The 23,088-nt window shown below is 41.8% G+C and overlaps 1 protein-coding gene across 4 annotated transcripts in view; it reads right to left on the bottom strand.

Annotated features, from left to right (window-relative positions):
- LOC104592254 (glucosidase 2 subunit beta-like) overlaps positions 1-23,088 on the bottom strand; it is a 54,386-nt gene that overhangs the window by 20,934 nt on the left and 10,364 nt on the right. For 2 of the 4 annotated variants that reach the window (XR_734398.3, XM_010251515.3), the window contains exons 6-11: positions 21,736-21,828; positions 5,633-5,963; positions 5,408-5,509; positions 5,219-5,320; positions 5,066-5,123; positions 4,857-4,925 (exon numbers count right to left, since the gene is read on the bottom strand). Coding sequence is in view for 1 of the 4 variants with exons in the window: in XM_010251515.3 (XP_010249817.1) it covers positions 4,857-4,925; positions 5,066-5,123; positions 5,219-5,320; positions 5,408-5,509; positions 5,633-5,963; positions 21,736-21,828 (755 nt within the window). In the remaining 3 variants the exon portion in view is untranslated. The remainder of the gene's footprint in view (positions 1-4,856; positions 4,926-5,065; positions 5,124-5,218; positions 5,321-5,407; positions 5,510-5,632; positions 5,964-21,735; positions 21,829-23,088) is intronic. The other 2 variants (XR_002022465.2, XR_016083978.1) reach the window with 1 other exon arrangement.

A 23,088-nucleotide genomic window follows, 5' to 3' on the forward strand; every position in this document is an offset into this window, starting at 1 on the left:
CAGTTCCAGAGGAATCGGCAACCTGTCCCATAGGAGAAGACATTGTTGGTGTATTTTGTGAGTTGTCATCATTGTTGCTGGTGACAAAATTCTCACTTGCCGCATGCCTGTTATCTCTAGAAGAAACATCTCTGGGTATTGAAGACATCTTGACTGCAGCCACTGTCTAGGTGACATTGATTAAGACTAGCCGAAGCAGTTCTGAAGGTTTTGAACCAGTTCTGGAGCAGATCTGATTAGCTGAAATGATCACAGCAGGTTCTGACAGCACTCGACACAGTTTCAAACTTGCCGAGACTGTCACAGTTCTGAAACAGTTCAGTTACAACAGCAAGCAAAGAGTTCTGGGATGGTAACCGACCTGAAGCTAAGGGTTCTCAACTATTGTGCTATGCAGACTCCACTTGAACTTCGAGTACTGCAACTGTAAAGAGAGTGCCCTTCCTTGTGGCCAATACTAGGACTGCTGACATCAGTCCTCAACTAGGGTTCACAGTGCTGAACAATCTGGAGCTGGCAGCTCCCTAGGTAATCTCACAGCAGTGGTGAGGGGTTTCGGACTGATAACCACCCTGAACTTGGAGTTGTTTGCCACATTGCTATGCTGGTAGAATTGTTCACAGTGCTGGTAGAACACTAGATAGACTTCACTTGGGCTGAACCAAAAACTGCAACAGTTCGGGTACAGTAGCGAGTGAACAGTTCGAGGCTGCAACAGTTCGGGAAAGAAGCTAAGTCTGTGCGAGTTTTGCTGGAGCACCGAAGCTGCAACTGTAGAAGTAGCTAAGCCCCTTTCGGCTAGTGCTAGGACTGCTGAAATCAGTCCTCAACTAGGTCTGTCCTACACAGACCTCTCTTAGTAGCCAAATAGCTACTATTTGCTGGAAATAACCTAGTAGGACATCTACTTCTGGGTCTTACTTCCCTTGAGTCCTACAACCAAGAGAAACCCTAGGTTCGAACTTGCTTTACTCTCTTACACCCCTAGGTCTTCACTACAGCAACCCAGAAAAGGAAGAGAGAAGATGAAAAGACAGCAAGAGAAGAGAGTGTGTGCCGGCTGAAACCAGGAAGAAGCTAATGCTCTGATACCATGAAAGCTAAATTACTGTAGCCGAAGTAGCAGAAAAGAGAAGAAGAAGAAGAAGAAGAGATGCTGGAATGTCGAACTACACTGCTCAGTCGACAGTACTATTATTTATATTATGATGTAGTACAATGATACAGGAAGTTACTAGAATGCCCCTGATTAGTGATGGGACACCCAGACAACTTAAACATTAAACAGGATTAGGCCCATTAACAAAGGCCCAGTACAAGACAACTTAAACTTAAGTATAGGCTAATAAGAACTCTTATCAGCCGAATACTCATACATACAATGACTTCAATCCAACACTTTGGATACCTTCCAGGGCTGCAAGAATCTCAGCCCTAAGAGAGTCTCCTTCCTCAATTGGGCCTGAGAACATAGCAATGATAGCCCCATCCTCATTCCTTAACACTCCCCTAATCCCAGAAGGCCCTGGGTTCCCTAAACAACTACCATCAAAATTCAGTTTTATGAACCTAGAGGGAGGAGGGGACCACAAAGGACTACAGGTCCTCTTACAGAGGGCAGAGGAAGCTATCTCCTAATTTCTTACCAAATCAGGCACAGAATAATCTGATAACAGTTTCATAGTTTTCAACCAATGTGCCACCCTTAACAAAATTAGATCTAATAAGTTTTCAATGGTTCTTTCCTTATCTGAAAATATTCGTGAGTTTCTTTCTTCCCATAGAGACCAACACACTGCAGCCCTAATGCTTCTCCACATAGTCTTCCCTCTCTACTTCGACCATCTGAAAAAATGAGAGAACAAGCTTTGGACAATGAAAAAAGGGGGTCCAAACACACCCAAAAAGGGAAAAAAACCCACTCCCAAACAGATTTAGCAACCGAACAAGTAACCATAAGGTGGTAACCAGTTTCCCCATCAGCTTTACAAAGAGTACATCTATTAGGAACTAAACAAGAGGTGGGTCTCTTTTTCTGAAGTAGGTCATTTGTGTTAATTCTTTCCAAGAAAGTTTCCTAGCAAAAACTACCAACCCGAGGAGGAATGGGCCTACTCCAAATTTCTTTAACCGGGAAAGGCAACCCAATGGGATCAAAAGGCTGAGTTTAAGTCTCAAAAAATGAAGCACAAGAGAAAACACCTGAAGAGGAAGGAACCCAAAATCTAGTTTCCTCCTTATTAGGATCCAAGAATACATTTTCAAGGATGGCTAACAAAGACATAATGTGGTCCAAGTCTGTATCCCTTACTGCCCTTCTCAGACCTAGGTTCCACCCAAACCCTGAAGAAGAGTCTAAGGGGCTTAAAAAGGAAGGCATGGGTTTATTTTTCAAATCAGATAGAGCATACAAAGAGGGAAATTGGTCCATCAGAGGTGAGTCCCTGACCCAATGTTGTTCCCAAAATTTTATTCTATTACCGAAATTAAGACCATACCTGATACAAGGGGAAAAGACTGGAAGCAATTTGTGTATGGCTGACCAAGGAGAGGCGGCTGTAGCCCTTGCCAAGCTTCCAGGTTCCCAACCATTGTCTTCCAACCCATGTATGCTAGCCACAATCTTTGTCCACAACTTGTTTCTTTCCAATGGAAACCTCCATAACCATTTCCCCAACAATGCCATGTTCCTTTTCCTAATATTCCCAATCCCAAGACCTCCTAGCTTTTTACCTCTAGTTACCACCTCCCATTTCACCCTATGGTCCCGCTTTTCCTCTCCAAGCTCCCACAAGAAATCCCTCATAAGCTTTTCCAAAGTGTTAGAAACCTTTGTGGGGATCTTAAACACTGATAGAAAGTACACAGGAAGATTAGCTAGGGTTGATCTAATCAATGTGATTCCCCCCCCCCAAGGAAAGATAATTTTTCCTCCAAGAAGTAAGCCTTTTCCCAAATCTCTCCACCACCGGGTTCCAAAAGCTTACCTTCTTAGGGTTATCCCCCAAGGGGAGGCCTAAGTAAGTCATAGGCCAGTCCGATGTTGCACACCCTAAAACACCTGCATACTCACTAAGCTCCCTCTCCTTCAAATTCACACCCGCCAAACTACTCTTATCCAAGTTCACCTTGAGATTAGATACCCGCTCAAAGAGTTGTATTGCCAATTTTAAGGTCTGGATCCAATTGATGTCCCCACCTTCACAAAATAGTATTGTGTCATCTGCGAACTGCAGATGTGTAAGTGGTATCTCCTCCCTTCCTACTCTCCATCCTTTTATTAAATTCCTCGAATCCGCTCTCTGAATCAATTTCCCAAGTACATCAGCAATCAAAGTGAAAAGAAAAGGGGATAGTGGATCTCCTTGTCTTATTCCTCTTGAGGCGGAGAAGAAATCCACTACAGTTCCATTCACCAAGATAGAGTAGTGGCAACTTCTAATTCAGCCCCAAATCCATTTACACCAACTATCTCCAAAACCAAAACTTTTCAACACCTCCAACAAAAAAGACCAATCAACCATGTCATAAGCCTTCTCCAAGTCCAGTTTAGACACCACTCCCTTCTTCTTGGATTTCCTAAAGCTCTCCAAACTCTCATTTCCAACAGAAAAGACCAATCGCCTTCTTATTTTTGGCAAACTAGCCTCCGAAGTTTGGGCTGCATTTAGTACTATGCTTGGCATTCTACACATCAAACTCAGTCGGCTAAGGACAGAATTCTCTTCTGCTTAAACCAAGGTAGGGGATGCCATTATCAGGAGAAAGAAATCATTGCTTCTATCCCTCTTTTCATTATCTAGGAGATCTGGAAAGAGAGGTGCAGACGTAAGTATGAAGGCCAGATTAAAACAGAAAGCATGGTAATCTTGAAGGTGCTGAAGTGGCTTCATGAAATTCATTCGCCCAATCCCAAACGTGGACCAAGTTTTGTGGAACAGCTGATTCTAGAAGCTTTGAATGTTAGACCTATGCAGACCCGACACCCAAAAGCTAGACTTGTCATCTGGAGTTGCCCTAGGATTGGCTGGGTTAAGGTAAATGTTGATGGAGCCTCAAGAGGCAATCCAGGTACCTCAGGAGGTGGAGGGATCTTTAGAACTGAACATGAACAGTTTATGTTTGCTTTTGCTTCCTTCTACAGTCTCATGACCAACATAGTGGCTGAGTGCAGAGCAGTCCGGGATGCTATATTTTTTGCCAAGTCTCTGGGCATTACGAAACTTGTTGTGGAGAGCGATTCCAAGGTAGTAATTCAGATCCTTTCAGGATCCTCCTCAGCCCCCTAAACCATTCTCACCTAGATCGATGACATTGCAGAGTTAACTGTTGACATGCAGATTGATTTCATTCACATTCTCGGAGAAGGGAATGTAGTAGCAGACAGTTTACCTAACTTCTTGTGATAGCTCAAAGAGTCCTCTTTTTTATTCCAAGAACTCGCTTCCCTGACATATTCAGTTTTTTATTTTTGATAATGCTTTATTTCTTCCTAGATTGCGTTGTAAATAGGCTTTGGGTTTTTCTTTTTATGAGTGAAACGAGCATATTGTATTCAGGTTTGGGGCAAGGCAGGCTACGCTCTTCCCTGTATTCTCTGAAAATAGTGCTTTATTTAATAAAATTTTAAGGTGCCCCCCTCCACCTGGAGTAAAGTTTGGAGTTTTAAAAAAAAAACAAGTTTGATGGAGCTGTCAATGGTGATGGAAAACCAACAACAGAGGTATTGGTTCAAGCTTGCACAGGGACACAGCTTGGATGAAAAAACAAGAATTTTCTTCAGTGCACAATTTCATTATCAACAACGAGAATCAGAGATAAGATACCAAAAAAAAACGAGAATCAGAGATACATACCCCAAGTGGGTGGTACTGTGACCTTCCACCTGCAAAGCTTTTTTAAATGGACATACCTTGTAGACATACCTGAAAGCAAGAATTTTCCATCACCCAATAAAAGAAAATGATGGAGCAAGTAATACTACAAGTGGAGGGTTTAATTGAGCATGAAAAAACAAGAATCACGATACAGAAGTTTTCAATGGAAAAATAGGGAATCCGTGTACTTGTTCTGCCTGTTCTCAAAGCAACGATCATAAAATGAATAAAATTCCTTATCTGGCCCTGAAATTTAAAGCAAGTCAATGGAATAATTTTGCAAGCAATTTCTTTGAGAAATGATGCCATATATAAGTGCATACAACAGATTCTGTACATACCAAAATCATGTTTTAGCTTTTCAGTCAAACTTGATATTGTTGACAGTATCTTAGACAACTTTTTATTGGAGTCATCATACTCCTTCCGAATACGAGCAGCCTCTGCAGAAGCACAATTTAAAAATATATTATTTTTTATGAGCTTATTTTCCAACCAAGTGTAGTAAATTTTAAGAGTTTAATCTCTACCTGATTTTTCCACTGGAGTCTGAAACAAGTTAACCTTCTGTAAAATGTCCCTAACTGTTTCTTGTATCTTATCCAACCAAGATGAGCTACTTGTTGTAATATCTAAACATGAAGCAAAATGAGTACAGGTAACTTAGAGAACACCTAGGAAATTAGAATTGCTAAGTACTTAAGTTTGCAAAAGGAAACAGACTTTTACTTTAAAGACAACAAATGGTCACAGACCTGAAAAATCTGCTTGGTCTTCTGAGTCAGAGTTGTAGGATGTAGTAGAATCATCATTATATTCTTCCTCTGGCTCCTCATCACTGTTTCCATCTTCTATATTATCATCATCAAAATTTTGGCTATCCACATCATTTTCTGAAGCATAGTGGTCATGGTCTTCATCGTGTGTGTTCACTGGGATCTCTTCATTAATTTCATGGTCTTCACCTTTAGGAACATCATCTTCGTTGGTTTGTGATTTGGTATTCTTTCCTGTCCAGCGAGAAGCAACAAGACGCCCTAACTCTTCTCTTGACAATCCCTCAGTATTGTCAGATACTTCATTCTCCTGAAACAACACGCATGAAATTGATAGTAGAATTAACTAGATATAAATTACACTTAGAATTGATGCTAAGGGACATTTGTGTCTTTTTAGGTACTTATTCCTTGCTACATTAGGTACTTATTGTCTTGCTTCCAAGTCCTCTCATTCATCCACTGGGGTCATTTTTTTGAACCATGAATTTTATTAATATGTAGAAAAGAATCCCTATGAGGGGGGACTTGACATTTGTGCCTTTTTAGGTACTTATTGTCTTGCTTCTAAGTCCTCTCGTTCATCCACTGGGGCCTTTTTTTTAACCATGAATTTTATTAATATGTAGAAAAAAATCCCTATGAGGGAGGACTTAAAATACCTTACCCCTCTAAAAAACTATACAAGGGGAAATTCAGCTCATACATAGGGTCTGAATACTCCCAAAGAATCAACAGCTTGTTCTAATGTGGGGAAGAAAGAGAGAATGTTGTAAATATGGTAGTGAAAGGGACTAAGGGAGAATGGTGTGAATGCAATTCCTGAGATCTGATGTGCGAAATCACAAATTGAAGTGTGACAATGGTGCAAAATCGCTTCTAAAGTTGTGAAATGATAATCTGAAGTGTAATAGTGGTGTGGAATCGCTTCTGAAGTCGATGTGAACTGTGAAATGGTAAGCTGAACTTTGTAGAGAATATGGAACAAGCTGAGTCATGCCACTCGGTCACTCCCCTTAAAACCGCATTTGCCCCCTACAGTGCAATCGGGTCTTTGCAAATTGGTTTCCAAGATGAAACAACCCACAGGCTTCTGGTAAGTGTGCATTTGCTTACCAGTCCTCTGCGAATCACTATTGGAAAATGCTCAAAATAGATTGACAGAGACCAACAGAATTACAATAGTAGTAGCCTGTGCTACGGACTTGACCAACACTCTATTTATAGAGAGTTTTCAGCCACCCGAATAGACACAGAAGTGTCCTCACAGAGAGATGTGTCTCTCCTGAACAGTGTGCAAGCCACCTGTTCGAAGAGACATAAGGAAGAAGATGACATAACGTTCAGACAAAAAACCCATTTAAATAGAAACAGTTAAACAGATTTTAAACAAAAACGGTTAAAACACAATCATTTAAAAAGAATATGGTGTGGCGCGCGTATACACACACACCCGACCCAGCCCTGGCTTGGCTCAGCTTGACACGCATGTGTGAAAAGCACCCCTAACTCTCCACAAGCATGTGAACGCAATTTATAGTGTATTCTCCTACAATGGATTCCTACACATAGGGATAGCAAGTTATCTTATAAGCTGAATTCCACCTCTTTTACTAAGCAATGCGGGAGAAGGTGTTTTCACATGCTTCAAGAGGCTATGACAAGAGAAAATACAAAACAATTAAGACAAAGCTTTTCCAAAAGAGAGGGAGAGAAAGATTCATGTATTTTGAATCTTCCCTCCATAACATAATTACATAAATACAACAGAGAATAATCAAACCATCTCAAACGAGTTGTTTGAGGAAGCTGAGAGGCTGTGCTAAAGAGATGGTTTCCAGCATTGCCATACATGAAGTTGGCGAGAGAATCTGTGACTGAGCTACCCTCTCTGAGGATATGATGAAACTCAATGTGGCAATCCACAAGATCAGCCTTGATCTTGTTGATCCATCTAAGAACTGTCCAAGGAGAACCATAAGCACCATTGAGGATATTTACCATAACTAGTGAATCACCTTCTACCCAAAGGCTTGTGAATCCAAAAGAGTAAGCTAAGCTTATACCATCATACATTGCTCTAGTTTCTGTCTCAATATTGGTACATGCGCTATAGGATTTAGAAAAGGCCTAAACAAAGGAACCTGTGCTATCCCTGACTACCCCATCTCCTGCACTAGCACCTTGGCCATAGCGAGCAGCACCATCAATATTGATTTTGATAGTACCATGAGGAGGTCTCCATAACACTAGATGAACCCTTGTAGGAACCACACCCATTATATTTGTTTGGACTGCTGCTACAGTAACCCGAACCAAGCAAGAGGAGGAAGAAGAAGAGGGAGAAGAAGAGAAGAAGAAGAAAGAAAAGAAGGGACTGTCGAATCTGATAGGTAAACCCTATCAGTCGACCCCTTAATAGTTATTAGTCTCTAATCACATTTACAAAGACTAAACTGCCCTTACTTAAGTGTGGGGCAGAGTGTCTCTAATAAGACTGCCACATAAGCAAACAACTTAACAAAGATAAGATGACTAAACAACCCTTATTCGGCTCACTTTAACACTCCCCCTCAAGATGGAGAATATATGTCATATAATCCCAGTTTGTTACATAGATAGTTCACTTTCCTTGAGCTTAGAGCTTTTGTAAACAAATCTGCCCACTAATCATTCGTGCCCACATGTTCTATGCTCATCTCTCCAGCAAGAACCTTCTCCCTCACAAAGTGGTAATCAACCTTTATGTGCTTTGTTTTCTCATGAAAAATAGGGTTGGATGAAATATGGAGTGCAGCTTGATTGTCACAGTACAATCTCATAGGTTTATCCATGTGGAACCCAATTTTTTGTAGGAGATTCCTCAACCACACTAATTCACAGGTAGTGTGTGCCATGGCCCTATACTCGGCTTCAGCACTGCTTCTGGCCACAACCGTCTGCTTTTTACTCTTCCACGTCACGAGATTTCCTCCAAGAAATGTGCAATAGCCTGTAGTAGATCTTCTGTCATTCATTGAGCCTGCCCAATCTGCATCTGTATACCCAACTACTTCAAGTTTTCCTCCTGGTTTATACAATAGTCCACGGCCTGGAGCTCCCTTCAGATATCTTACAATTCTAAGAACTGCATCCCAATGAGGTATACGAGGGTTCTGCATGAATTGGCTCACCACACTGACTGCAAAGGAGATGTCGGGTCTCGTGATAGTCAGATAGTTCAGCATCCCCACTAGTCGTCTATACCTTCCAGGATCTTCAAATACTTCTCTTGTATCACTGCTCAACTTAACATTTGGTTCCATAGGGGTCTCAGCCTGTTTTGCACCTAACAGTCATGTTTCTTCCAGTAGATCAAGAACACATTTTCTTTGGCACAGATTTACACCTTGTTTTGACCTAGCAACTTCTATTCCCAAGAAATTCTTCAATGTTCCAAGGTCTTTTGTTTGAAAATGATTTTGCAGAAATACCTTTAGTTTGCCAATCCCCAATTTGTCACTGCCAGTAATGACAATATCATCCACATAGACCACTAATAAAATCTTCCCAGCTTCTGAGTCATAGTTGAACACTGAGTGATCAACCTGGCATTGCTTCATTCCAAAACTCTTCACCACCTCACTAAACTTCCCGAACCAAGCACGCGGCGATTGTTTCAACCCATAAATTGCCTTCTTCAGTCTGCACACCTTACCATCCTCCCCCTGAGCAACAAACCCAGGTGGTTGCTCCATATATACCTCCTCCACAAGGTCACCATGAAGGAAGGCATTTTTTATGTCAAGCTAAAACAGAGGCCAATCATACATAACTGCCAGGGAAATTAGCACTCGAACAGAGCCAATCTTAGCCACCAGAGAGAATGTCTCCATGTAGTCCACTCCATACAACTGTGAGTAACCTTTAGCAACAAGTCTGGCCTTCAGACGCTCCACGCTACCATCTGGCAAGTATTTCACAGTATACACCCATTTACATCCCACAGCGTGCTTACCAGGTGGGAGAGAAGAGAGTTCCCACGTTTGAGTATGTTGAAGAGCAGAAAGTTCCTCCTCCATTGCCTGCCGCCACCCAGGTGAACTAAGAGCTTCTTGGACATTGTTAGGTATGGAAATAGATGACAAAAGTGAAACAAAGTGACAATGTGAGGTGAAAAGACGAGATATAGAAACAATCTTGGAAATGGGATAGAGGGTAGAACTGCGTTTACCTTTCCGTAAGGCAATGGGTAGGTCAAGGTCTAAGGGTTCAGCAACAAGAGCCATGACAGGATCCGCAGATGAGGTAGAAGCTGGAGGAGCCGGTGTCGTTCGACGTGTATACACTTGCCGAATCAGTGGTCGTTCAGTGGTGATCTGCACTGGATGAGGTGATGAGTCTACTCCAACAGCAGCATCTGGAACTGGGTCACTGACAGGAAGAGGAAGAGGAAGTAAGGGTGGAGACGAAGGTGCTTCAGGTCTTGAGAAGAAGGGGACAAACTCAAAAAAAGTGACATCAGGGCAGACATAGCACTTTCGAATAATGGGATTATAACACTTGTATCATTTTTGAGTCCGAGAGTAGCCAAGAAAGACACATTTAATGGAGCGTGCATCTAGCTTGTCTATTCCAGGACTCAAATTGTGGACAAAGCACACACAACCAAAGACACGAGAAGTTAATGGAAATGGAGATAAAGTGGGTAACAAGATAGAGAAGGGGGACCAACCATGAAGAATGAAAGAGGGCATCCGATTAATGAGGAAACATGCAGTGAGTACAGCATCACTCCAAAACCGTTTAGGAACATTCATATGATGAAGAACAGACTGAGCAGTTTCAAGGAGCTGACGGTTCTTTCGTTCAGCCACCCCATTTTGTTGAGGAGTGAATGCACATGAGGTTTGATGAATAATGCCATGTTGTTCTAAATACTGTTGAAATGAAGTAAGAAAGTATTCACGACCATTATCTGAACGGAGAACTTTGATTGGAACACCAAATTGTGTACTTATTTCAGCATGGAATTTTTGAAAAATGGAAAATAATTCACTCATTTCTTTCATTAAGTAAATCCATGTCATTCTTGAACAATCGTCAATAAAAGAGACAAAATACTTGTACCCATTATAAGACTCTATTTTGATTGGGCCCCAAACATCTGAATGAACCAAAGAAAAATGACTCAACATACGACTCTCAACTCTAGGACTGAAAAAAAACACGACGATGTTTCCCAAACTGACATGACTCACATTGCAAAACTGACAAATGACTCAAAGACGGAACTAATATCTTTAGAGACTTGAGAGAAGGATGTCCCAGTCAGCAATGCCACTGTAGAGGAGTAAGTGAAGTCTAAAGAGCAATTGAAGATCCACCACCGTCAAGATAGTACAATCCACCAGCTTCATGCCCCCCACCAATCTTCTTCCCCATCGTGAGATCCTGAAAAACACAAGTGGAAGGAAAAAAGGTAACAGAACAGTTAAGAGCCTTGGTTATTTTACTAACAGACATAAGATTGAATGGAAACTTAGGTACATATAAAACAGATGATAAAGAAAGAGAAGCCATGTCAACATTACCAACACCACAGATGGGAGATGAAGACCCATTGGCAAGTGTAACAGTTTGTGATGTGGAAGTTTCAGAAAGAGAGGAGAACACACCTGGAGTCCCGGTCATGTGATCAGAGGCTCCAGAGTCAATAATCTAGGGAGAGGTTTTAGATGACATGCAAGCATTACCTGAGTGGGCAAGAGTGGCAGTGGTATGCTGTGAAGTGTTTTGAAAGAACCGTTCATACTCATCACACGATACACTCACCATCTCCCTCCCAGAAGTAGATGTAGATGTGGGAGGAGTTAGGTATGCCTGTTTACTGTCACTGATATCAACCTCACCAACTACAGCATGATTAGCCCATTTAGAGGGAGGGCCATGTAGATCATAACAAAAATTCACCGTGTGTCCTTCCCTGCCACAATGAGTACACTTCCTTGCAGAGTTACTCTTCCCTCTACCACGGCCTCCCCCTGAGTCACGACCACCACCCTGGCCAAACATGGAACTGCCACGGCCTCCTCGGGAGGCATGTCCTCCCCCTCTTGTACCACGTCCACTTCCTCTAGTTGTCACAAGTGTTGATCTATTAGACTGTGTGAGATTCTCTGTCTGTCCCAAAGAAATCCTACAAAGCCGTGAGAATACTTCCTCAAGTGTAGGAAGGGTAGAGCTCCCTAATATTTGGGCTCTAACTGGTTCATACTCCAATTTCAACCCCACTAAGAATCTTGTAACATCTAGTTGTTCTCTCTGTTGTTGCTGAACTTTAACATCTGGAGTGAAGGGATGATAGACATTGAGTTCATTCCTTACATTCTTCATGCAGGCATAGTACTCTTCTAGTGTTTTGTTTCCTTGTTGCAAATCAAAGTATTCCTGATAAAGTTGATATACCCTTGTTGTATTATCTTGTCTAGAATACAGCTTCTTAGCATGTTCCCATATATCCTTAATCATATCTAGGAACATGAAGTTGGCACTAATTTTGGGTTCCATACTATTCATAGCCAAGTCATGATTTGAGCATCCTCTTATTCCCAATCATCAAACCCTGGAGAGTCAGCCGGTGGTTTATCATCTTTTACATGCTTCACTTTCCTCTTTGCCTTGAGGAAAACTTCCACTGATTTGGCCCATGGAACATAGTTCTCCCCATTCAGTTTAATTGAGGTCATCTGTACACCTAGGTAGTCAGAGGGAACCACCACACTAGGTTTCTGATCATTACACCCATCTCCCATTGCTGCCATGGTACTCTTTCACCGTTTCCTCTAACCTGAATTCTCAGCTACAAATTGAGTGTTGTTATTAGAAGTTTGATGTTCCAGCTCCTATACCAGCCCCTAAACACAACAATGGGTACACACGCCTTGTTCTTGTTCACACTACTATTGATTTCACAACACCACGAACCACATAAACATCAATTTAACACTTACTAATCACATGCAAGCCCTCTTATAGCCACTCAATAAAGATTGTGCATCACAAGCACCACCACATAGTCATATCTGTTACACCCAGTACAGACCTGTTTAACACTTTTAAGAGGGCACTACACGACCACAAAGAACTCGGCTAGGTCACTGCATTACACTTTACACCACTCGGCCACTTACAGCAGCCCTTACACCACTCAGCAACTTACAGCAGCCCCTACACCATTCGGCTACTGTACACACAGCCCGTTCTTGGGGTTCTCTCCAAGAACTAGGGCAACAGTGAACCTAGTTCTCTAGGTTCTGATCAGTACTAGCAGGTTCTTGAAGGCTTTCTACCCAGAAACACCAGCAACACAAGGAGAAGAGATAACCGACCTTCCTTTGAGAGTCTCAACCAACCATTCACTGCTGAAGCTGCTTTTCTTAATGAAGAAGGTTATGCGCAGCAGAGAGAGACGAGCTGAGGTGTTTCAGACCTAGGACGAACCAGTTCTCTCCATTGACAGCCCAGAAACGAAGGAAGAGAGGACACGAACCCTGCTGAGATGTTTCACGAACTGAAGTAGGTCAGGAACATGGCTCTGATACCATGTTTGGACTGCTGCTACAGTAACCCGAACCAAGCAAGAGGAGGAAGAAGAAGAGGGAGAAGAAGAGAAGAAGAATAAAGAAAAGAAGGGACTGTCGAATCTGATAGGTAAACCCTATCAGTCGACCCCTTAGTAGTTATTAGTCTCTAATCACATTTACAAAGACTAAACTGCCCTTACTTAAGTGTGGGGCAGAGTGTCTCTAATAAGACTGCCACATAAGCAAACAACTTAACAAAGATAAGATGACTAAACTACCCTTATTCAGCTCACTTCAACAATATTAATAAGAGCTTGCAGTGCCAGAACCTCTCTAATGGAGCAGTCCTTGACGGGTGGTTGCCACTTGAGCTCTTGTAAAGATAATGGATTCAAAAGGTATTAAAGTACCTTCCATTTTCCATCTACACCGTTCTTTCCATACTTCTCACACAATGAGGGGTAAACAGCATATGGCTTGACCCATTTGATTATGAAGAGTTGCACCTCTTGAGAACCAGCCCAACAGCCTAGCACATATTGGATGAAACTGTACTAGGAGAATATCCATCGTTTTACTAAAGAAATCCCATGCCTTAAAGCCAGCATACTATCAATGAGATGGTGGTCTGTTGGTCCAATTACTCTATTCCAGAAGCAAATACATGCTGAAATGAGGGGAATGCCCAGTCTTTGTACGCAAGATCAGTGAGAATGTTGCCTTGCATCAACTTCCAACTAAATACTGATATCTTCAGAGTTCAGAGGGAGCCTATTGTCCCGAATATGTCTATGCCATGGGATTCTGGTGGAGACAGAACAAATAGCCTGTCAGGCTAACTTACAAGTGAACATGCCCGAACTACAGGCCTCAATGCAGGTCTATTGTTGTTTTTCTTTATTACTTTATGTTTCTGTTACACTTTCTTTATTACTCTGTTATTGGGCTATTGGCCTCACATAACAGTTTAGACTTAGAGTTTTCTATATTGCTGCCACTTAGACTTACAGGCCTCAATGCAGGTCTAGAGTTTTCTTTAAAAATGTACAAGCAAGATAAACAGCAGTAATGTCAACCTTCCCATGTAGTTAGGGGAAGAAAAAAGGTAAAGATACGGGGAAGAAGCAACAATGGAGTTCGTGCAGGCAGGTCAGTGGAGAAGATCCTTGAAGATAGAAGCAAAAAATCTCATGTTCGAAGAGATGAGAATCAAGGGGAAGGTAAGCCTGAAGGTAAGGGAAGCGAAAAAGGGTACAGTATTGCTGGAAGGATTAGAAGTGATCGAGTGGCTAAGAGAGTTCATAGCTGGAGCCTGTTCAAAAGGTAAGCAGATAAACTGGCAGGATTTTAGTACATTAGAAGGGAGAAGATATGTTGTTGAATGTAAGAGGAATAGAAAAGGTTTCTTCATAGCTTTGGCTGAATTTTTTGGTAAGGGACAAAGGCAACTGGTGTGTCTACCAGCAGGAAAACAGAACCAAGGTTGGGGGGAAGTTGACTGGTTGCTCAAAGAGTTCTTAGTCCAAAGAGTAGCAAATGATAAAAAAGCCTCCATAAGGGAGGAGAAGGCATATCTCAGCAACAGCAGGGTAGAACAAGGGCCAATGGTCATGGCAAAAACAAAAAGCCAATGCAGAATGGTGGGAGGTCTAGAGAGAGAGGAGTGGGATAGTAAGTTTGTGATACAAGCCAAGGAAAAGGTTAATGATTGGAGGAGGGTAGCTGATTTACTGGCAACCAGGTTGAAGCTGAAGAGTGTCTTCATAGTAACCCCCTTTGATGGCTGTAAAACCATCCTAGATCCATTAGAGAATGATTTGGAAATATCAGCTATCAATGTTCAGGCTGATTTCGGATCATTCACAGTCTTTAAATGGAATCCAACATCCAACTCCAAGGATTTTTTTTGTCAAAGATGGTGTGGTGGTGTGTGTAATAGGCTTGCCATTTCATCTATGGAAACAAGAAATAACAGAGTCTATAGCTGTATTGTGTGGAGGAATCTTGAAAGGAGCTTTCTGGGGTGATCTTTACTCAGTAGCAATCCTGTTAAGTGGTGTGAAGCCAGAAGACATTCCACGAAAAATAGAGGTACGAACAGAGGGGAGCTTTGTCCCTGTGTGGTTAGCTTCCTCCATTGAAGCAGGGCTGTGGAAGGAGGCTCATATGGTAGGAGGGGAGAAGGAGGAAGAAAAAGCACTACGTGGACCTGTGAGATTGGGTAATTCAAATGGGAATGAATGTTTCACTAAAAAGGGCCAACAAGTTCTGGGAAGCCAAAAAGTTTTGGGGCAGTTGGAAGGTCAAACCTGGAGAAAGCAAGATAAGGATATGACAAATGGCAGATCCTTTGCGCAGGTGGTGTCAGGGGAAACAGACAAAAACTTACCATTGGCGAAAGGGAGAGGGCTGAACAAAACCTCAGACAGGGAAGGTTGCTGGCTCGACCAATAAAACAGGGGGGCATGACTTTTTAAGAGGTCACGTGGAACAAAAATAATTAGAAAATGGGCCCAATCGAGTGGATCCCTTTTGTGGTGGGCCGGAGAAGGCAACTCAAGTAAAGATCTTAAAGTTGGGTTCCTATAATCTTGAGCCCAAGGCCCATTACAAGACAGTTGGGTCAAGGGACACTTTAAGTAAGCACGTGACTGGGAGGAGGGATAAGCTGATAGACGAGACTAAGCGTCTATCTTCTTCTACCCCGACTCCCTCCTTTCGATCGAACAGATCAGGCGCAAAATCTCAAGACTCTTAGTCTCGAGGCTCTCTACAGTGGGTTCCATCCAACCTGGCGAACCATCTTTCACCAGATAGGCGCAACCCGAGTTCTTCTACCTCGACTCCCTCCTTTCGATCGAACAGATCAGGCACAAAATCTCAAGACTCTTAGTCTCGAGGCTCTCTACAGTGGGTTCCATCCAACCTGGCGAACTGTCTTTCACCAGATAGGCGCAACCCGAGATACATGAAGCCTAGTGATTTGAACAGAACAGGGTCTGAAGATTGGTTGTGTGAACAAAATAGCAGTGACGATTCTGATAGAGACGAAACGTTAAGTTTGGGAAGTCTGTCTCCGAAAAGCAATAATGAGTTACTTGAAATAGAAAGTTTGCATACAGGGCTATTGTTTTTAGAGGAAGAGACTGAAGAGGTAGGTGGCGGGAAGACTAGAAATAGTGAAGAAAATGGTTCTAAAGTTGTGAAAACTCCTCCTCCCTTCGTCGAGGGAGATGACACTGAGTCTAATGAATTACAGGATGGTGGTGGAGAGGGACAAGAATCGGCCATGAGGATGGATGTGGGTATTCCAGTGTTGGAAACACAGAGAAAGGTTTTCCAAGTGGGTAGGTCGTCAGGAAGTGATTCTTTCACTATGTCTACTTCTCAACCTTGTCCAAAAAAGGGAAAGGCCTTAAAACCATTTGCCGCCTGTCAACACTTCAATTCCAGTGTTTCTAGTCCTACCCCCATCCTACCAGGTATGGGTGTCAATTCTTTTATAGGTACTGACTTGTTTGCTATGCCTGTAACAGATATCCCAGCTTCCCATCCAGGAGGTTCTGATGCAAGAGAGAGGGTGATAGTGGAAGGAGAGAGGGTGTTGGAAGGAAGTAGTAAGGAGGAGGCGGACAGAATTTGGGAGATGATTTGTACAATGATGGAGGGAAAAAAAAAAGGAAGGACTCTTAGAAAGATGTTGTAGCCAAAATAAGTGTGAGCAGGGTCAAATTCTTCCTCAAACATTGGCTGGAAAGGATGGAGAAAAGAAAAAGGATGGTTGTTATATTAGGAAGGGGGGGGGAAAAGGAACAAATAAGAAAAAAAGATCTGAAGTGGAAAGGCTAATTTCAGACATTGAAGGGGATTTAGAATTCAGTGGTAGAGGGGATAGGAGGAAGGGCCTAAAATGAGGAGACTATGGCCTTTTCATGGGTTTTTTGCTATGTTGTCTCGATGAAAATTATTAGCTGGAATGTAAGAGGGTTAGGGAGTGCAAGAAAGAGAAGGATGATCAAAGACCTACTCCGGAGGGAAAAACCCGATATTGTGTTGTTACAAGAATCCAAATTGATGAAATTAGATGGGAGATGGGTGAGGAGTTTTTGGAGATCTAGAGGTTTAGGTTGGAGCTTGTCTCCTTCTTGGGGAGCCTTGGGGGGGATTGTAACACTGTGGAGGGAGGATGTGGTGGAAGTAGTGGAAGAATTGATAGGCAGATTCTTAGTTTCCATTAAGTGTAAGAATGTAGAGAATGGGTGTGTATGGGTCTTAACCAATGTTTATGGCCCTAATTCCTATAGAGAGAGGAATGAGATGTGGGAGGAACTATATGCAATCAAGGGGCTATGGGATGGTCCTTGGTGTCTGGGCGGGGATTTTAATGTCATTAGATTCTCTTATGAAACCAATAATCCCCAACAGGTAATTTCAACAAGCATGAGGAAATTTAATGGTTTTATTGAAGAATGAGAATTGAAGGAAATACCTCTGGTGCAAGCTAGTTACACTTGGTCCAACCTTCAAGAAACCCCTTTGTGTTCGAAGCTGGACAGATTCTTATTTAACCTTGCCTGGGAGAATAGTTTGGAAAACTTGGTTGCTAGAGCGTTACCCAGGGTCACCTCCGATCACTGTCCTATCCAAATAGGTATTAAGTCTTTTTCTATAGGACCCAAACCTTTTAGATTCGAAAATATGTGGCTCACCCATCCAGATTTTGTGAAAAAAGTGAAGGAATGGTGGGGCGAGGAGGAGAGGGGGGTAAGATGGAAGGGGATCAAATTCCATAAGAAATTAAAAAGGCTGAGAGCCAAAATAAAAGAGTGGAATAGAGATCAGTTTGGTAGAATTGAGGAGCAAAAACTGTGTCTAATGTCTCGCATAGAGAACTTGGATGTAAAGGAATCTCAAAAGGGGCTGACCGAGGAGGACAGAGTGTTAAGGAGACAATTGAAAAAGGATTTGGAAGATGTGTTATTGAGGGAAGAAGTCAGTTGGAGACAAAAATCTAGACACAAGTGGATTAAGGAAGGCGATGGGAACACTAGATTCTTCCATGATTTGGCAAATGGGAGACGAAGAAAGAATCTTGTGACCAAGCTAGAGATAGGAGAGGAGTTAATTACCAACCAGGATGACATAGCCAGAAAATTTGTGGACCACTTCAAATCGATTTATAGAAGACCTTTGAGTGAGAGAGCAGTCTTGGAAAGGGTGGATTGGCCAAGAATTGAGGATGGAGTGGCAAGGTGGTTGGAAAGGGATTTCAAGGAAGAAGAGATTAAGAAAGTTGTTTTTCTAATGGATAGATCCAAGGCTCCGGGTCCAGATGGCTTTACGATGGGCTTTTATCAAGACTATTGGGAGGTGGTGAAAGAGGATTTAGTTGAAGTCTTTAAGGAATTTGCAGACAATCACACTATAAGCCTTGGAATTAATGCCACCTTTTTGGCCCTGATACCTAAGAAGATTGATGCCAACCACCCAAAAGATTTTAGGCCTATTAGTTTGGTGACAAGCATCTATAAAATTCTGGCTAAAGTGCTCTCATTGAGGATCAAAATAGTCCTCCCTTCTATCATTAGTGAAACACAGGGGGCTTTCATTCAAGGGCGACAAATAACAGATTAGATCTTAATTGCGAATGAGTGTGTGGAGGAAATGAAAAGGTCTAGTAAGAGAGGATTCATTTGTAAATTGGATCTTGAAAAGGCCTATGATTTGGTGGACTGGAAGTTTCTATTAGAGGTTATGCAAAACTGTGGGTTTGGGGACAAGTGGTGTAATTGGATCTTTGGGTGTATTAGTACTTGTCACTACTCTATTCTGGTAAATGGTATGGTGAGGGACTTTTCTCCAGCTTGCAGGGGTGTCAGGCAAGGGGATCCACTCTCACCCTTCCTTTTCACCTTAGTAGCTGATGTGATTAGTAGGATCATTACTAAGGCTGACAGCGAAGATGTCATTAGGGGTTGGAGAATAGCGAGACACCAAGTTCCCGTCACCCACCTTCAGTTTGCAGATGACCTAATGATCTTTTGTGAAGGAGGTCTTAGCGAAAAGGTAGCAAACCGAAAGAAGCTAATAAATGGTTTTGAAAGTATCTCTAACTTGAGAATAAATCTGGAAAAGAGCTGCATAGCGGGTATAAATTTGGAGGTAGGGGAAGTCGAGGCTATTGCGGAGTGTCTTGAGTGTTCCACTTCTGTTTGGCCTATGTCATATTTAGGGCTTCCTTTAGGGGCAAATCCTAGGGAGAGTAGATTTTGGACCCCAGTGATAGAAAAGTTTGAGAAGAGATTAGCCTCATGGAAGAGGAATTATATCTCTTTAAGAGGGAGAATTACCCTAATAAGAGCTACCTTGGCTAACTTACCTACCTATTATTTGTCTGTTTTTAGGATACCAGTTAGGGAAGCTAGGAAACTGGAGAAGTTGATGAGAGATTTCTTATGGGAGTCGGAACAAGAAAAAAATGATCACTTGGTTAATTGGGAAATTGTGTGCAGAAGTAAAGAAGAGGGGGGTTTGGGACTTGAGAGGGTAACTAGAAAAAATCAAACCCTATTAGGGAAATGGTTATGGCGATGGCCTTTGGAAAGAGAGAGATTGTGGCATGAGGTAGTGGGAAGCATTCATGGGAGGTCAAAGAATGGATGGGATGTTGGTGTATCGAAGCAAGCTAACCTAGCAGCACCTTGGAAGGCTATTCACAACACCCTTCCTCAATTCCTCAATTTTATCAGGTATGAAGTTTGTTTTGGCATCTCTGTCCTTTTTTGGGAGGATATTTGGGTAGGAGACACACCGTGAAAGGATTTGTTCCCTTCGCTTTTTTCTATTTCTTTGTACAAAAAAGAGGTGGTCTCAAAATTTGTCTCACCTTTGGGAACACCCTTAGATCCTACTTGGGATTTTGGGTTTCGTAGAGGTCTTAGGGATGTTGAAATTGATTCTCTTTCTGCTTTGCTTGGTTGTCTTAATCAGGTTTGTTTGGATCCCTCCAAGCCAGATAAGAGGGTTTGGACTCCTAGACCCAATGAAACATTCACTTGTGCTTCTTTCTTCAAATCCACCTCTCAACTTTCTACTCACCAACCCTTTCCGTCAAAAGAAATTTGGTGTAGGCCAGTTCCCCCAAAAATTATGGCATTTTGTTGGGAAGTATTCCATGGGAAAGTTAACACTTTAGATAACCTACAAAAGAGAAGACATTTCCTCTGCATTTCTCCTAATTGGTGTATCCTCTGTAGAGCTCACGGTGAGGATTGTTACCATTTATTAATATCTTGTCCCTTTTCTGCAGACCTTTGGGCTTGGCTACTTTCGTTGTTTGGGGGTAGTTGGAGTCTACCAGCAGAAATTCACATGCTCTTCAACCATTCTACCTTTTATTGGCCTACAAAAATAGGGAGAATTATGTGGAGATGTGCTCGTGCTGCTTTGATTTGGACTCTTTGGGAAGAAAGAAATCTTAGAATCTTTCAAGAAAAGGAAAGGAGCAGCCAGGATTTGAAAGACTGCGTGTTAAATAGGGCAATACATTGGCTGAAGACCTTGGAAATCTTTCATCAATTCTCCTTTAATGACCTCTGGAGAAATTGGTCAGTAGTAGCGAGGTGTTCATCTCTAAAGGACAAATCAATTACAAGCTGGTCTCCTCCATCCGAAGGCTCACTAAAGTTGAACTTTGATGGAAGTAGCATGGGTAATCCAAGTTTATCCGGAATGGGGGGTGCTTTGAGAAGTGCGAAGGGAGAGATTTTGTTGCTTTACTTAGGTCCCTTGGGATTTGGGAACTCCATCAGGGCAGAACTCTTAGCTGTTGTACAAGGGTGCAATTTGCAAACCAGCTGGGGGGTACAACAACTAATAATTGAGGGGGACTCCAAAGTGGTGGTGGGTTGGTTGAAAAATTCTGAAGAGGCTATGTGGCGATACAAGAATGAAATGAAGAAATTTAGTTGGTTGACAAGGAATATGTTGGTCACTGTACAGTGGGTGGGGAGATCAGCAAATACTTTGTCAGATATGTTAGCTAAGCAAGGGGTAAATAGGGAAGAATTATTTTGGGCTCAGTTGTTATTTTTGTTTTTCTTTCCTAGTTTATTTGTAAGTTTCAAGGAGGGGCTGCAGCTCGCGCCTTTCGCTGGGATGATGTATGAACTCACTCTAAATTTGTTTCTGAATCAATAAATTTATTATTATTCATCAAAAAAAAAAACTAGGGGAATTCTTGTGATTTCTCTGATCAGTTAAAACAGTTAACACGAAAGATAGTGGGGGTTCAGAATGGCTCCCACAAATGGAGTGTGCTTTCATCCATTCTCCTCTTCTCCTTCTTTGATCATTAATGTCTAGTTTATTTTCTGATAATTATTGCTGTTACAAGATAAGTGCATGCTAGGTCCAATAGCAAAGACAGGAATGAAAATGTGCACAAGCAAGAGATACAAAGCCACTTTTATTACCTTAATAGTAGGACTAAGAAACTAGAGGACAAAATGTATGTACCTGTTTTACACCTTGATGAGGAGATGCTCCACTTCCTGGCTCATGACTAGCATTAGATGCGGCCACAGTTTCATCCTTATCTTCTTTTGTGTGCTATGGCAACATAGGGAAAAAAATCAGATCCATCTTATAAACATATATATAAACAATTAGTTAAAAATACTTGCAACTAAATAAAAGAATTAAATACATGTTTTTCCTGTTCAGATGAACATGTTGTGAATGGAAATCACTAACAAGCACCATTCAAATGGAATTATTCAGTTATTATGATGCAGGGGTTTTCATGCCTGTTAGAGTCAGCTGAGTAGGCCCAGCCTCAGGCTAGGCTTGGACACAAAACCGAGGCCCAAGCCCAGAAATTTATGGGCTAGGATGGGTTGAGCTTCTTGTCTAGACTAGGAATGATCTCCACTAAGCTGTGTATGTGTGATATACACAACCCAACTTGACAGGGATTTTTGTAAATATTTAATTAATAGAAGAAGAATGAAGTGGTGGTGGTGGTGGTGGCAATGGCTGAGAAAAAAAGAAGGCAAAGGTTTTTCTTTACCTCTTTCTTTCTCCCTCCTCTCTCTCTCTCTTTCTCCTCTTAGTTTTTTTAGGTTAAGACTTCTCTAGTTGAATGGTTGATAAGACAAGTTTTAATTTTTAATTTTCAACTAATATTTTTAGGTTTGACTGGTTAATGTTTAGTTTTCAATAATCAAAACGTGTTAGCAAAGAGAGATGGTATGAATCATGAACCTTAGATTGGGTTGGTTAAGAGGTTGAATAGGTTGAATAGATTTTGACCAAGTCAAATGGTGTTTTGTGTATTAACAGGTTTGAAGTTGGACCGGACTGTCTTGGCCTCTAGGTGATGGGTAAAAACAACGGGTTGAAAACATTGATCACCTCAATGGAAACTTTATACAACATTGAGCAAAGATTGGCATAGATAACAAAGCCATTCCAATCATCCTCCCAAAAATCAATCCTAGAGCCATCCCCAACATTGACGCTCTAATCAAGCTTCAGCATATTTCTTCTTCATCCATGACATGGACTCATTGTAGAGGTGGCACCAATCACCATTTACTGGTTCCATTTCAGGTAAAAGACTGCTTAAACACATGCTCCATGTTATACACCAGCTATAAGGGAAGTATACCACAATTTTCAACTAGTATTTGTCATTCTAGAGTTCATTCTTGAGACTTATTATTTATTGAGAATAACTTCTCCAGTTGCTTTTCAATGATTTATAACCTAGCCCCTCAAATATTTTGGCAACTGAACTCCTGGGTGTTTAAAAGGCAAATGGGCTACACAGCCGCGGGGAAGGGGGACTGAAGGCAGGATAAGATCCCA

Source organism: Nelumbo nucifera, chromosome 3 (assembly GCF_055504915.1).
Source record: "Nelumbo nucifera cultivar China Antique chromosome 3, China Antique-T2T, whole genome shotgun sequence".
Taxonomy (NCBI): Eukaryota; Viridiplantae; Streptophyta; class Magnoliopsida; order Proteales; family Nelumbonaceae; genus Nelumbo; species Nelumbo nucifera.